The sequence below is a fragment of the Achroia grisella genome, unplaced genomic scaffold (genome assembly GCF_030625045.1).
Source record: "Achroia grisella isolate CSIRO2021 unplaced genomic scaffold, CSIRO_AGI_Agris_v1 utg2671, whole genome shotgun sequence".
NCBI classification, from domain to species: domain Eukaryota; kingdom Metazoa; phylum Arthropoda; class Insecta; order Lepidoptera; family Pyralidae; genus Achroia; species Achroia grisella.
In genome coordinates, this window is record NW_026712758.1 from 839,161 (window position 1) to 856,343 (window position 17,183).

At 36.2% G+C, this 17,183-nt stretch overlaps 1 protein-coding gene across 1 annotated transcript; it reads right to left on the reverse strand.

The window, feature by feature from the left end:
* Window positions 1-136: 136 nt before the first annotated feature.
* Window positions 137-16,354, reverse strand: LOC131842885 (collagen alpha-1(I) chain-like). Its single transcript, XM_059191450.1, has 32 exons — window positions 16,144-16,354; window positions 14,885-15,106; window positions 14,401-14,560; window positions 13,738-13,900; window positions 12,677-13,085; window positions 12,070-12,179; window positions 11,636-11,755; window positions 11,004-11,198; window positions 10,227-10,301; window positions 10,031-10,141; window positions 9,441-9,701; window positions 9,049-9,246; window positions 8,466-8,582; window positions 8,071-8,161; window positions 7,700-7,797; window positions 7,279-7,440; window positions 6,755-6,799; window positions 6,423-6,629; window positions 6,090-6,341; window positions 5,605-5,785; window positions 5,229-5,371; window positions 4,612-4,828; window positions 4,332-4,492; window positions 3,913-4,182; window positions 3,190-3,351; window positions 2,679-2,894; window positions 2,168-2,420; window positions 1,761-1,910; window positions 1,251-1,405; window positions 1,065-1,180; window positions 895-997; window positions 137-511 (listed from the first exon to the last, which is right to left on the reverse strand). The coding sequence occupies exons 1-32, from the start codon at window positions 16,211-16,213 to the stop codon at window positions 374-376; spliced, it is 5,331 nt and encodes a 1,776-aa protein (XP_059047433.1). The 5' UTR covers window positions 16,214-16,354; the 3' UTR covers window positions 137-373.
* Window positions 16,355-17,183: the final 829 nt, after the last annotated feature.

The window sequence follows — 17,183 nt, forward strand, 5'->3', positions numbered from 1 at the left end:
ATAGATTTGAAGATCAAAATAATTTTTGTTAGGCATTCAATGTATAATACAATGGTTACTTTCTGGCGAATTTATCAGGATACGCTAACTCACCTGACCTCATACTCATTTTATACCCCACTGGTATACCTCACACTCCTTGTGAGGTATACGTCTCCTTGTAAGCATTCCATTCTAATCCTTTAAAAAAATGACGTTGGTGGAATGTTAATGCTGACTATTTATCAGGTGGATTAAATGAATGGAAGTAATAAAAAGAACGTTGGCCGTGACAACATTTATTTACAATATTTACAAAGGTCCGAGACTAAGTAAGTACATATTGATAAATATATTTCATTTACATATTTACAATCGTGTATATTTGTCTGTATCAGGAAAAGCACACGGGACCCACTATAAACGTGAATTGATGATCTGCGTCCATATATCCAAGTGTTTGGAAGTCACTTATAGGTAATCGTTCAATACGCGATGTTCGTATTTGCAGAACTATTTCTCCAGATCCCGACTGTAAAAAAATATATCCAGAGTGAGGGATTTTAACAAATAACCGAGTTAAAAACATTTGGTCTTTGTTAGAAACTATAGTTGGCCACAATGTCCACACAAATAAAAAGTGGGCAATGCCCACTTTTTATCCGCGTTTCTTAATCAGGATTGCGGCAAAAATTCTTTGTTGCAGACGTATGTTAGATACATTTACTTTATTGCATGTTATTGTATGTTGTGTTTTGATAGAGAAAAATACATTGAGATTTTTCTTTTGTCAGGTTAGGCTTTGATTCGCAATTACTGCCTGTTGCGCAATTATGTAGTTTTATTTCTTACAATCTGTCGCTGTGGACAAGACAGTCTGTTAGTTATTAGTTAGGTAAATGTAACTACGATTACCTTGCAATCGTCCTTTACAATTTGCGGTTCTTTGAATTCAGCCGAATTGTAGCCGAAAAGTTTAACATTGTTCAATCTCGTCAGCTTCGAGGGTATATCAGTTCTGTAAATAATTATTTATTACTTAGCATGTCATTTTTGTAACTAACCTTTTTGTTAACCATTATTACCTTTGAATACTTTTAGTATCGACGCATCTGTATGTGAAGTTCTGACGAACTTCACTCGATAATAATCTCAAGAAACGCAATTGTACCGCGCCAGAGCCTTCGTTGTCATACGTTATCTGTAAATGAAAACTCATATAATAAAGATGTACATTAGTGTATTAACAATAACAATGTTTTTATATATACCCGATATCCATTATCAAGTTTAGAGAACTTAATTGAGTTGCCATCTGTCGTGTAAGTCGCCTGTTCTGCAATGTCAGGTTGCACACAAGTATTGTCTCCCTGGCAGAAGACTCGAAGTGGTCGTCCACCGCCACGTGCATCAATCCAGTAATACCCTGAACATAACGCAACTGATTACTAATCATAATCACGTTTTCATGAATGACTCTATCGAAGCTTAATTACGATTTTTCTTTCCTGCCCATACTTAATAATATCAAGAATTCGAAATAGTAAAATTGTACGATAGCATGTCATAGCAGATAAACTATAAAGTTACTCATTTATATGAATATATATATATATCACATAGCTACCTATATCATGAAATTTTTCTTATCCAAATAAAAATTTTCAGAGGCTGTTTAATATATATTTTTTTTAATTATTGATTACCCTACCGGTATTGACGTTCTCAGGTCTGAGTGCTGGATAGACACTAAAATATTATGTAGTAGTGTTGATAATTACCGTCAGTTAAATTGACATGTGTACTGCGCAAATCACGGCAAGAGAGTCCGGGATTAATGCGCGAGCCGCGTGGTCTGCGTGCTGCATCGAGTTCCGCGCGGGCCGCTATTACTCCGTTCATTATTTCTTGCACCCACTCTATTTCTTCATCTACAAAAAGCAGCAATCATGTAGTTCACATTTATCCATTCAAAATGATAAATGACTCCGTTAGTCGGTCATCATGTAGGATTTCCTGATTAGGTGGATAACCGATAATAAAATCTACAACCGTAAACTAAATCCATCCGTTGAATTTTGGCATGCTTTTATTCTCCTAATATGCTATATTGTACCTATGCGATACCATTCAACCGTTATGTAAAATGAATGGTGAATTATGTATCTATCAGGGTAAATTTTGTTACCTTCGAAAGTATCCTCTGTTGTAGAATCATAAGAGTCCGTGTTAATACTCCGTCGACGTCGAGAACTAAATAACTCAGCTGGTAGTTGAGGAGGAGGTGCAGGTAATCCTGGTGGTCCAGGTAAACCTGGTGGCCCAGGATGGCCAAGTCTTCCCTCTGGACCAGTATTTCCTTTAGGTCCTACGGGACCTTCGGGCCCAGAGAGACCAATTGGTCCAGTATCTCCTTTTGGGCCTGGTGGTCCGACAGGACCCTGCAATTATGGACGTTGTTATATGTGAAATATGCAATTATGAATTTATATTGATGTACGGGCCGTACATCTTTGGCGTTCATCATTACACACAATTGTATTATCATTCCTGGTTGTGGAATCTTAACTTATTTAGTTTTCTAAATACCTAATATATAAAGTAATAAACGTGTTTGTTTTATCAAATTATCAAAGGTAGCTCGAATTTTCCTTTTATACATAGATACTAAATTTAAAGTTTTATTATTAGGTACTAACCGTATCGCCTTTAAGTCCAATTGGCCCCACTGGTCCAGGAGGTCCCTGTTTTCCTATTTCACCTTGATCACCTTTTAATCCCATTGGACCGGTATCCCCAATGTGTCCTTTAGGTCCTCTGTTCCCCTTTTCGCCCCTGGGTCCTGGTGCTCCTACTGGTCCCAATTTTCCAGGTGGACCAGAAGGACCAACCACACCTGGAGCTCCCACATCACCCTACGAATGGATATTTAAAGATAAAAGATATACTTTTGTGAAACTTTTAACTTTATGAAATATCAAAAATGTAAATATTGTAATTATGCTTTGATATTTTATTTAAATATATATAAATATAATCCAGATCAAGCCCATAAACTTATATGAAATATCAAAAATGTAAGTATTGTAATTATGTGCATTAATAATAACTTTGTAGGAAAGTAATAAAATTAGCCGGGACATTTAAATTAAATATTATTAATTATTTAGCCAATAGATATTTGGAAATTTGTGAGGTACATATAATTACATTGGGTCCCGGAATTCCCCGTACGCCACGCTGTCCTTCTTCGCCTGGAGGACCAATAGGCCCTACGGGACCAGGCTCGCCAACAGCACCTTTTGGTCCTATATCTCCTTTTTCACCAGGTGTACCGGTGCTACCTTGGGTACCAGCTGGTCCTTCGGATCCCTAAAATTAATAAATGCAATCAATGATTTATTATACTCGATGTGAGACCATTTGCTAAATATTCAGGCTAACTATACGAAATAATAAAAAAGAAATGCTTATAACTTATATTACTTCTAATTAAACAATACAAGATTTTGTATGTTTTGATTAATTCATAATAATAGTGCATTATTATAATATTAAAAATAAATAATAAAATTAGTGTATCAATTAATAATTTTTTAGACGGCCTCGGTGGAGTAACTATTTAGCATACTACCTTATTTTCGGTTCGAATCCTTGTACTGTATAAATATGAATGTTTGTACGTAAGTATGATTATTCTCCGATGCAAACAATCACACTCATAAATACAAATGAATTAATAATATGACTGTTTGGGTGTTTTCTACATATTATATATATATTCATCTATGTTAAAAAAATCTATGTATTCATATCAGTTGTCTGGAATCATAACACAAGCTCTACTTAGCTTGGGACGAGATGTGCGAGGCGCAGTGTGAATTGTTTACTGATTTTATTATTATTATTATTATTATAGATATCAATGTTTACCGGATTTCCGGGTACTCCAGTTTCACCCGGTTTCCCAGGTGGTCCCGTAGATCCTGGTGGTCCAGGAGGGCCTGTGCTACCTTCTGGACCATCTGTTCCTGGTTCACCTTTAATACCTTGAGGCCCAGTTTCTCCCCTTTCTCCTGGTAATCCTAGAGGTCCTGTGTCGCCTTTAGGTCCTTCTGGGCCTGGATGCCCTTTTGGTCCTGGCTCTCCTTGTAGACCTGGTGGACCATCTTCTCCCTTAGGTCCAACGGGTCCTCTGGGTCCCTAAATGCAATAAAACATTGAAATCAGATCTCTTTATCGATTTATATTGTGTATTAGTCCAAAGTTAATTTGTATTTAAAATAAAACAAGACGTGAATAACTGTCATATTTTGAAATTATAGAATTAAAAAAGTGTTGATAATATTCACCAATTTCCCTTCGGGTCCTTGGGGCCCTGGCTGTCCAGTTGGACCCGGATTGCCTACATCTCCATGTTGACCCTCTGCTCCTCGAGGACCTGGTTCGCCTTGTATGCCCTTAGGTCCACGCCTACCGGGTAGTCCGTTAGGACCAACTGGACCAGTGGGTCCTAAAACATAATAAAAAGATGATATATGGGGCTTGTTTTTGGTTTTATTACAGATATACTACATCTAAAGGTATATATAATGAAAATAAATAATTATTGATTGGAATAAATAAATTTACCCATAGGCCCAATATCTCCTGTATCTCCTTTGATGCCTTGTTGACCTTTTTCTCCTTGAGGCCCGGTAGGTCCTGGTGGGCCAAGCGGTCCACGAACTCCATCGGCACCTTGTAGGCCCGGAGGTCCTGGTTCACCTTGAGGACCTTTATCTCCAGGCAGTCCAATAGGACCAGATTCTCCTCTTAAACCTTGTATACCTGACGAACCCTGAGGTCCCTATAAGTGAATAAAGATCACTAATGCAGTTACAATGCTTGAAGAAACAAGGTCTTTGGTCAAAATTGACATATACATATAATTTTATTAGTGCACAACTTTGAAAATTTAATAGGTGATTATTACTTGAAAATAAAAAGTATTAATTTCAATTTAATTCGCTAATCTTAAAATCGATTAATCTATAGTAATATAAAATACTATACACGGGGATAGGAATTGGATTTAAATAATCATAGTAAAATGTAAGCTTTTCATGTCACGTTCCCACAATGTCGACAGTTGAAAATGTTTCTTATTAGGTACAGGAATTTTCGTCAATAGTTACATTTTATTTATACTTTTATTACTGCATTCAATCTTTTCATGCATATATAAATGTAGTTATAAGTAATCTTACAAGTTCACCGGTGGCTCCTTTAAAGCCCTTTTCTCCTGGTGGTCCCGCTTCACCTTTATCTCCATCTTCACCTGGAGATCCAATAGGACCCGGAGCTCCAGCTAGTCCGCGTGGACCAGGAAGTCCATCTCGACCAATGGCGCCTTAAAGAAAAATCGAAAGTAGAAGACGAAAGAGGAGCAATTAGAATTTCCAATTTATATTAACAATCGTGAAAATAAGTCGATACACTACATATAGATACACTTAAATTAAGTTTAGTATTATGGTGATTGAAATATAATAAAGACGTAACTGTTTTCTGTTCTGTTCATCACAACAACCACAATTCTAAAAGTTTGCTATTTTTTGACGTCACTAGTATTATTGTCCTTACCGACTGGACCCGGTTCTCCTATTTCTCCTTTTTGACCTCCTGGTCCTGGTGATCCTCTAGGACCTTCGCGACCTTGAGGTCCTTGAAGTCCTTCATGACCTGCTTCACCTGGTTCTCCTTTATCTCCACGTATTCCAGGTGGTCCTGGAGGGCCAATATCGCCTTTTGTTCCAGGTGGTCCCTAAATTATAACATTAATACATTGTTAAAAACAAGGCAACCTAAGTACGTACCTACTATGTGTAAAAATGTACGTTTAAAAGAGACACGTTTCACTTTACTCAAATTATGTAATTTTTAAATTACTAGTCTAACTCGAATATAGTTTGTTAGTAACTATAAGTTACTAACAATAAGTTTGAATTGATGGACTTTCTTTTCTTTTTTTATGTGTAGAATTTGGGAAAATAGTTCCTTAACCCTTTTAATAATAGTTTTTTACGTACTGTACTTTTTCATTAGTCATTGGTATGGCAGTAACTTACGGTTACACCTGGTAAGCCCGATTCTCCTGGTTGACCTGGTGGTCCTGATGACCCGATAGGTCCCGGTTTGCCCTCAGGTCCAGGTGGCCCTGGTGGGCCTTCTTTCCCTGTTTCGCCTGGTGCTCCTACATCGCCTGGTGTACCAGGTATGCCCGATGAGCCTGGAGGACCTTGTGGTCCTGGTTCTCCAATAGGTCCTTGTGGACCTATAGCACCTATAGGGCCTTGTTGTCCAACTGCACCTGGCTCTCCCTAAATATCAATTAATTAATTACATGGATTAAATATGTAAATGTTTATTAGTAAAATTTTAAAATTAATGTTTTATATTACCGTAGGTCCACGTTCCCCAAGTGGTCCAGGTAACCCCGGTTTTCCTTCAGGCCCTGGAGGTCCAATTGTTCCTGGAAAACCACGGACACCTTCTAAACCCTGTGGACCCCGTTCTCCTACTGACCCTGGGGGGCCCGGTTGTCCTGTATCTCCTTTAGGGCCTGGAGCACCATCAGAACCACGACGCCCGCGTGGTCCTCTATAGCCCTGAATAAATATCACAATGTTTAAATAATTGTTGTTAAAAATAAATCACATGGCGGTTTATAACTGTTAATTATTTATTGGCTGCCTTACTGTATCTTTTAAAGTAAACACATATTAATACTAACCCTAGGTCCACTTTCTCCACGATCTCCAGGAGTACCAATCATGCCCTGCGAAAATTAAATAAAACTGAAAACAAGCAGTGTTTGTAAGGAACACACAACATGTACAAAAGGAAGTATAATTGCGACTTACAAAACAAACAATAATGAAGGAAATTGTAGCTAGCTTCGTTATTATAATATGAGAGGTAATTACAAGCGATTTAAAGTTATAAATGAATATATAATTGTGAAGTGTTATACGATATACGACGTTATACGAACATCTATAAAAGACATGTCCTCTATAATGGTTGATCACTACTCAGACTTATTGGTTTTACTAGAATTTATCGTTCTGTAGGTATAGCATTTAAGTAATTCACATGACTATGTTTTCGTATCACCTACTCGTACTTCTGTCATCAAGTATGTTGCTAGCATATTGTGTATTTTTAGAAATAATTTGTAGCAAGCAAACAATAATTTTTGACTTCGTGTACTTTCCATTTTCTTTATATAAAAAGTATTATTTAAAAGTACATTACCATAACTCCTTTGGCGCCTCTTCTACCCCGTCTTCCAGATGCACCTTTATCACCTTTCTCGCCTTGACTACCTGGATATCCTTGTGGGCCCTGTGGTCCAGAGGCACCTTTCTCACCTGTTGGACCTGATGGTCCAGTTTCTCCTCTTGGGCCTTCAGAACCCTATTAACATACGCCAATAGATTATTGTTTACGTATTAAAGTAAAAGGATATATTATTATACTAGCTGTACCCGTGACCACCCACGTTCACCCTCTTGAAATTTATAGCCTATGTGTTATTCTGATGATAAACTATATTATTGTAAAGTACTTTTTGTTGTCAAAGAGTCAACAGTCAGTCAATCAGTCACACAAACTTCCATGTTCATAAGTTTATAAGATGTTTATTATAAAACAAATCAAATTTAATACTTTATACCTTTTGTCCTTCAAGTCCTTCGATTCCTGGAGGTCCAGATTCTCCTATTTGACCACGTTCTCCTTTTGGCCCAATATCACCTTTTTCTCCGTCAACTCCTATGTAAAAAAATATAATTTATTATTATCTTGTGAAATGTTTCATTTGTTCTGACTAGTTTTGTTTTTCTGTTAGATTTATTTAGTAAGAAAGTATTTAGTTTTCTAATCTTATTTTTGTTGTTTATGATAAGTCACAAGTTCAAATTACGAATATCTATGAACTACGCTTATTTGGTTGTACTATTGTCATACTTACATTAAATATTTAATTAAATGAAATATCCACATTACCTTCAGGTGAACAATATTTGATCAATAGTTATGACAAACCTCTAATTCCTTTGTCTCCTTTATCTCCTGGTAAACCCCTAAGTCCAATGTCTCCTTTTAGTCCACGATTTCCAGGAAAACCCAACATTCCCTGGTAATAAATATCACTGTTAAATGATGAATCTATGGGCATAGTAATATGAAACTCAATTCGAATTCAATACTTTCATGCTCTGGATCTCAATATTTTAACAGTTCAACTGCCAATTTTCTATTATATAATCAAGATTTATATGACAATAATGTAACTATCGTAATATTTATTATTATATTAGGTCTAGTACAATTTATTTAAAATTATCAAGCTATTTTAATTATACGACGTATTAATTCAATTTACAGTCACAATGGTTCTTATTTTTATTGTATATTGTTACAGTGGAATTTTGTCATACTTGTGCTCCTTGTGGTCCAACGTCACCAGGTGGCCCTTGTTGTCCAGGATTACCCGGAGTTCCCGGAGAACCCTCAGGTCCAGGTAGTCCTGACATTCCCGGTTTACCCTGTGGACCCTGTAATAAATAGTGATATTTGCAGATTTCACATAGCAAATAGTCTATTTTGTAATCAGAATGTTTGATATATTCCCTCTTTAACATTATACTCGTATATACTCAATTGCAAAGGATGTAAGTATATCCTATCATACCTACAAACAGCAGTTCAAGGTGCTCCTCGATAGGGGTGATGATAGAGTCGCTATGATAGAGTACTTCAGATTATACGTGAAGGTTATGAAGGTGAGTGTTAACGTATGTCGGCAAGGGGCCCTACCTTAAACCTACAACGGGTCCCGGGAATCGTGCAGTAGCAGGGCTTCGCTCTCTACCACACGATAGACCCTGCTACTGCACGGTGAATCCATGGATTCACCGTGCAATATATATACCATGGTATACTAAGAAGTTCGTATCTCCTTTTATGTGACATTATCTCTTCAGGCAAGAATATTATTATTGTTAATGTTTTGTATCTAACCTGAATTCCAGGGGTTCCAATAGGTCCTTGTGGCCCTGGTGAACCGGCTGGACCCATTTGCCCTGGATGCCCCTGCGGCCCCGGAGGTCCAGGTTGTCCTGCAGTACCTTTAGTTCCTTGTGGTCCTTCTACGCCAGGTAATCCGGGATAGCCTATAAGGCCTGGAAATCCTCTGGGTCCCATAAAACCTCGTGGACCCTAAAATATTAAATTACGTGATCAATTATAATTATTGTTAGTTAATTAAATTTTTTTTTATATCAAGTGTGTCAAAGTCAAGTCACTGACAAGCCATTTGTACTATTTATGGGTGCTTTTGTATATCAATGACGTGCAATGTGTTAACAATATGTAGTTATAATAAAGAAATAGCCTTTTTGAAAATAACATACTAGTTCTCCAGAGACTCCTGGAGGTCCTGAAGGTCCATCATCGCCTGGTGGTCCATCTTGTCCTGATACTCCTGCTTCTCCTTGTAAGCCTGGAGATCCTCGCTCGCCTTTATCACCGGGTATGCCGGGTAGACCTGGATAGCCTTGTTCACCTTTGGAACCTGTCGCTCCTGTAGACCCACGCTCCCCGTCTCTACCTGCATGTCCACGACGACCTAGCCTTCCGGGAGGTCCTTGTAATCCACGCGGACCAGGTGGACCCTTAAGAAAATTCAGAGAATGAAATTAATAAATGTTGCGGAAATATTATAAAAAAATATTTGCTTAATTAGTGTGAAACTATATTTCTATAAAGAATAATGGAATTTTAGAATTTAACACATACATAATAATATACATATATATAAAATAAAAAAGTACTAAAGTACAAAATAATTATAATGGCGTGAAACTTATACGTGAAGGTTTTTTACATCGTATATAAATTACTGTTTATTGTTACTTCAGCAATAAAACGATAAATATAATTGTTTTGTGTGTTTTGGTAGCCAATACTTAGTGACTTAATGTTTATACAATTTGAAACATACTGGTTCGCCTTGTTCTCCTTGTTCTCCTTTAGGACCTTCTGGACCAGTTTCTCCCTCTGGTCCAGGTGGACCGCTTAAACCCATTGGTCCTTCGGCTCCTCGCATTGCTGCCTATAAAACGTCATAGATAGATATATTATCTTTTTCTGTAAATTTATACTTATTCTATAATTAATAAAATTTACATTATACATACCATGTGTTGTGTTAACATCTGACGTAGTGCTTCTGATTGGGCATCAGGTCCTTTCTCATTTCCAGATTGATGTAACTAAAAAATAAATTTGCATGATATCGATGAATACCTTTTTTTAATTGTACAAAATGTCATATTTTGTTTTATGAAAATACTAGCTGCCTACCCCGGCTTCGCACGGGTGTACCATTACATGTATTACACATATAAACCTTCCTCTCGAATCACTTTATCTATTAAAAAAACTGCTTCAAAATCTGTTTTACAGATTTAAGCATACATAGGGACGGATAGAGAGTTACGGCAACTTTGTTTTATACTATGTAATGATTACTAATATATTTTTTCCTATTGAATATAAATAAGCTGACATCTTATACAACCAGTTGACGAAAAATTAGAAAAGTAACCATTGCACTACTAATGGTAAAAGTACCTGATTTTTCTAAGTATCAAAACGAGCCGAACAATAATGATGAAAATGCGTGGTGGTAGTTTTGATATTAAATATCTATATTATAATTATAATAATTAACTATACTTAAATATTCTGCTACCCTATATTATGTGTTGGTAGTCAAATTACCATATTAATTAGTTACTGCTTATAGATAGAATCTTCATTTTAACTTTATATCAATGGTAATAAATGCCCAAATAACACTTCTAGTTTTAGTCTAGACAAAATATACAACCACGCCATCTGTATATTACAATTAAAATAGGTACCTACTAATATTATTCATGTTAAAATTGACAGTACAAATTTGCACTTACCGGAACAACAAAAACGTGTCCAGGTGGACCTGGGAAACCTTGCTGACCTTCAGTTCCGAGTTTTCCGGGTTCTCCCTTGGGTCCTCTGGGTCCTTGGGGGCCAGGTGGACCAGGATACCCTCGAGGTCCCATATAGGTTCCCGTGCTTCCATAATCGTAATATGTTTCAGAGTCGTATCCAATTGAAGAATTTCCCTGTACATATTTAGTATCAATTAGAATATGATTTTCATAATAATTTGGGTATAATTGTGTAGAAGATTACTAAATCTATTATTATTACAATAATAATGTCAGGACAATTCCCACAGCGAACTAACTGGTAAAAATACATAGATTTTGCTTCCACCCAGGCCGATGCAAACAATCATACTCATGAATACAAATGTTTGTGCCGTGCAAGGAATCGAACCCGCGACCATTGGAAGCAATGCAATATCTTACATCGCTAGACCACCGAGGCCATCAAATAATTTACATGGTACATATATCTAAATACATCAATATTATTTAGTTTCATTTTTCGATGTTTAAGATTATGATGGAGCTATTTCGTGGTTCATGAAAGTTTAGCTAGTAATTCGTATACTTTTAAATAAAAAAATATAGAACGTTCTATTGTGATATCTTACTTGACCGTAATCAGGAGGGTGTGTGAGCCATTCGTCGTCTTCCGTCGTTGTCATCGGACTATAGGATGCCTCGGTAGTAACAAGACCCGTTTCCGTTTCGTCGTCGTCCCCTCTTTTCAACTGGAAAATTCGCCGTCATAAAAAAGATTAGGCGAGGCATTAAAATTTAAAGGTTTTAGTATTATGTACTACATCTGTATGTAAAATAAAAGAAATTAATAAAAAGAAAATCATTAAATACTAAATGTTAAAAATGTATATAAGACTATACCTAGAAGACTCTTGAATCACTTGTGGACACCGGGCTTCTGCCATATATAGAGGATATATTATAACTAGGTGTGCATTTGTGTTACTAAATGTAGAAACATGCATATTGTACTAAAAAAATGTGTTTTGCTATTTCTTAATAGTTCCAGTATTTAAAATCTTACTCTAGACGTAGTGACTTCCAATTGTTCTGGACGAGTGGAGAACACCACACTCGGGGGTGACGGCGCCAACTCACTTTCGTCTGTAAACCGGCCGAAGATGCTGTTTTCATCTGAACAAAGTAGCAAGGAAATATCAATTGGTAAGAACAGCGAAAATAATTTGCTATTTTTTAGAATAATGATAAAGGATTCCCAGGCTTATTGCAGGCAAGGTATTGCAGGCGGCGTAGGTCGATACAGACGTATCATAAACATATATTATAGACGACATTGCATCATCGTTACTTAGAGGTAGACTGTAAAAAGTCGTCTGCGAGGGTATTTCAGTTTCATCTATTTCAGCCACCAGGCAGCTTGCTTTGTAAGCTGTGTTTCAGTTGTAGGATACAGATTACGCAGTGAAATTACAGAATAAGAGGCATAACATCATAGTCCTCAGAAATGGCATTGCGGATGAGTGGTATTGCGGATCTCACATGATAACGTATGATGTCCGTAGTGCTGTTTATGTACGAGTATATAGTCAGTTTGTTTGTCATTTCAAATTATTTTCAAATTTGTACTTTTTTAAAGATAATAGCAGATGGAATGAAATAGTAGTTGATACCTGAATCAGTTAAGGGCAGATATGGTCCAGTTACACCGAAAGCATTTGCGATTTGCCACTGAGGTCTCGCTGTTGTCAAATCGGAAGCAGCCTCCCAGTGACTATCAGATCGATTGCGCTCCATAAAGAATCTTCTTCTACCGAAATGTCCATATTGCCTATTACCGTGTTCATCTGCACTTAGTGTGTTCTGATTTGGATGAGCAGTAGAAGTGTCTGTGTCCAAGTCGTAATCTGTATATTCCTCTGATAAATCCAAATTGTCTTTTGGTGTGACGGGTCTTCTGGTATTGTGAGTTATTGAAAGTGTATTGTAAGAATCATATCCAACACAGTCAGGAGCTATCGACGTACACATATCATAGGCTGTATCTGGTTTATTCGTAAATTGAAGCAATTCGATGTCTCCCTAGTGATAATTAATAACATGAAAACAAATTGTGGAAAAATTATGCTGAGGCGTAAATATACTAAGTATATTAACTAAGATTAGATATATAAGACTTTTGTACTAATTTATTTCCTAAGCTAGAATGTGTGTCTAGAGTGAGAGGGAACTGAAAACTGCCAAGTATTTTAGAAGTAAATTTTAAATAAGTGGTAATAGACATTCATCTATCATCACTTACTTCAGGTTCTAGTATGAATTAAAATAATTGATAGATTTCATTATCGGAATATGGCTGTTTTTCAAGTTCTAAAAGAGTCACGTAATCTCAAAGTATCATGTATTTTCAATGCGGTTTGGAGACGCGACGTACGGTCATTTCATTATGATTATTGATGAGCATGAAAAGTCGTTTATTGGCCTGAAGTAATTACACTTCAGCATCATCAGTCCACATGACACTCATAAGTAAAATGGAATAGAAAAATCATTCTGTGTTCCATCATTAATGTTTCGTGATTTGATTGAAAAAATAAAATTCCTTGTAGGTATACTATGTACGCGATCTATTATATGTTTTTATATAATGGATGACATTTCAAATTAGATACGTCAGTGTCAACAAAACGTGTAATTTGTAAATAATCAATAGGCGGCTTTTTAAAAGGCTTACTTCGTAAAACTGATCAGGCGTGACCTGGGTGCCGACGACCAGTGCCCCGGCCAAGTTGAATGTACTTCCTGGTTTGCGGTTTAGAGGCAGTGTTTCTTTAATATTACAGTCGACTAGTAAAGTCACTGAGTCTCCTTTTATGCTGAGTCCCAATCGATGCCATCTTTGTAAATAAAAAAATATTATCGTAAGAAACGGCAAAAGGTTCAGATCTTACGGTCTATTTTTCACAGATTCAAACTATAAGTGTATTGAATTGAACAATAATCACCGAGACACGAAAGGAACCAATTTCCAATAAGATTAAACTCTTTCGGGTAAGTGAAAGGCGCATACTTCTTCTATATTTGAAGAACTTAAACAAAGCCTTGTTTAAGCATGGATCTCCATGCTTACTACTGCGACTTAAACTAAATAGTCTTAAATTTATAAACTATAATAGGTTTTGATATTATTTGTAGACATTTTTTTTTGAAAAATACTCGACTTCTCATTTATTTTGGGGAAAGGTGTGTTAGTCACTTCTTGAGCGGGTACCAAAAGATAGCAGATCATGTCTTACCAGTCTTACACGTGTATATAGAGGAAGTTTAAATTGACCAGGATTATATAAATTGAGCGAAGTATTAAATGCATATCTCTAAAAAAAGTGTGTTTACTCACATTCCGTCGGCGATATTAACATGAAATGTGAGGAGTTCATGGTCAGGCGGGTCCCCTCGGGTGTCTTCATAGTATAATTCTATAAGTTCTCCCACTACAAGCTGCAATTGCTCATCACCAGCATCGGAATATAATACGAATATGGGATTTTGTTCTGTTCCTGTATAAAAAGACATAATATTAAAGTACGTATTACGTTATTGATTTTACTTGACGGCCACCGTGGTCTAGAACACCGCCTCATTTCCGATAGTCGCGAGTACTATTCCTCGCACGGTACAAACGTTTCTATTCATGAGTGTGAATACAATCATATGGGTTTTAACAGTTACACACTTACATGATTAAGGGTGTGGTTGTTGATGGATCCGTGTGGAAGACACGGTACCTTAGATTGTTAATCCACATTACTAACAATCTCCTTCCCTCTGGAAGTTATTTTTATACTGGAGCAATTATTTCAAGAAATCAATCTTAAATTTACCTGGCAATCGCACAACCGTGAGAATCGAGAAATCTTCTGGGAATGTGTTATAGAACATTCCAGCAGCAAGTTGATGCAGTGTAGCATTTTCGTTTAGGCTGTACGCTGAATATTCATCGGCAGGTGTTATTGGAGATTGACAGCGGCCTGGAGTCCGTGATATTCCATCGGGAAGCCCTCTTTCTCGCACGACCGAAAGCACGTCGAAAATCTCTAACTCATCTGAAATATAAAATGTACTAATTGTATCTCGTGCTGCTGCTAAAAGGGTCCTTTATCCCTTGTCTCCATCCTTCTAGGGGTCTGGTCTCGGGGTCTGGATCAATCTAGTGGGTTAATTCCAATGAGATTTGGTAAACAAAATTTCATTCGAATTAATCCACCAGTTTTGAAGGAAAGAGTAGCAAACATCCAAACATTTATCATCCATCCTCAGAATTTTTATTCCATTTATTGTAATAGTGGGATTTTGAGTTTGCTCTACGGTTTGGTGACTGAGGTCCGTTTTGTAATGTTTATAAGACATCAAATCAATGAGATTTTGTCCATCCAAAAACGTTCATCTGTCTATCATAGTACTGCATCCAAAAAATTAGTAACGCTACTAATTTGAATTTTATTGGATACGAAACAGGGGCTTGATATCTCAAAGAGGCCAATTTTGAAACTGCGAAATTGGTTTTTGTATTTTATGTTGCGTAGCCCTCTTCACTTAGCAAACAAATGCCATTTATCTCTCTTGTCAAATACTAGAAAATGAAGTTAATAAATATATTATATAAACTTTAGTGGAACACCATGTTTATAGCTAATATAATTTTCGAAAATTATTAGAAATACTTCATTAAAATTAACATAGATGGACCTACATAGTCAGATTTTATGTACGTAGGTACATGTAGTTTCGAAAGAGACCGCAGAAATCTGTTAGTATGAAATATATTTAAGCTGTTTGTAAAATTTAATTATTCTAATTATATACACATATATTAGCATATTAATTGATAGAAGATTAAAACACCAAACACCTATTTAGCTCCTTCGCTTTTCTAGACGCGTGAACAAACAAAAATACTTGAACTTAGTATAAGTACATACTTATGAGAACAAGTATTTAGAATTTCGCTCGATTTATGTTGTTTACTTAATATATTTATTGTAGTTAGATATTCCTTCTAAAATTTATGCGGAGGCATGCATTCGAAGGCAAAAATAAAAGTATACCTACCTACTGAATTAAGCAAATATTATTTACTCACCATCTGCGTTTCCTCTGTTCAACACGCAAAACAATAAAAGGAGAAATTGTCCACTTGTCTGAAGAGCCATAGCGGCTCAAAAAATATGTTAGAGGGATTATATTTACATTTGATCCCATTCCGGCCAACGCATAAAGATAGGTGGGGGTTGTAGGCCGCGAGAGGATATGAGCAGCCCCTCGCCGCCCTCTCAAGACACGCTAGACATGTCCGTGCGTCTGTTAGCGGCGAAAATACTGAGTGACCAAGACACTACTCTACCATATTGGTTCGCATCGGCACAATTATTATATTGATGTCAAATTAATGAAGATCAACGAACTACACTAGAGCTCAGTAACAGTACTTGTACATAATGTGTTGTTGACCTATTTGAATCACGGTTTCAGCAATTCCTCGTTAATTAACTGGAAATTATTATTTCATTATAATTCCTTAAAATAGATTTTTATTTTATTGATATACAAGAAATAATTATACTAAAACATTTATAAATATATAATAGGTACTAACCATTGATTGACATTGTTATTTTTAATGTAATAATTAATTCAATTACCTACATCTAATTTAAGTAACAATAATTCTGGATATATTTCACAATGTATATATATCTATATATAGATATTTTTTTAACTAATTGGAAATGTAAAGGACAGTAGAATAGCAAAGTTAATCATCGCCTCTATATACGGTAATACCTTATTATGGGCTGCTCGTAGTACTACTACTTATTATTGTTATCAGTCTGGAGGACTAAGATATTTTACCATATCCCATTACATTCTTCAACTGAAACTTTTAAAGTATGCTGCTTCACAGCTTATACAGGCCAGATAAGTGCACGCAGACGGTCTGTACAAGGTGTATTGCGTTTAAATATTTTATATAGAATATATTAATGACTAAAGACCTATAAATCAATTTATTGACTTCCAAAAATACTCCATTCTTGGTGGGAGCGGTTCATAGGCTTGCCAGGTGTCCATTTTGTATTTAATTTGCTGTAGATAATATGTGCCTATAGATAAGGCTGTAAG

Bases quoted from the DNA above. Each gene is read 5' to 3' on its own strand.
- LOC131842885 (XM_059191450.1), bottom strand. From the start codon at position 16,213: ATGGCTCTTCAGACAAGTGGACAATTTCTCCTTTTATTGTTTTGCGTG. The intron at 7,798-8,070 runs GTTTGTCATAAC...TTTTTTACATAG, and splicing joins AGGAGACAAAGGAATTAGAG to GAGTTGACGGAGAAAAAGGT. The intron at 2,895-3,189 runs GTAATTATATGT...ATCCATTCGTAG, and splicing joins GGGGAATTCCGGGACCCAAT to GGTGATGTGGGAGCTCCAGG.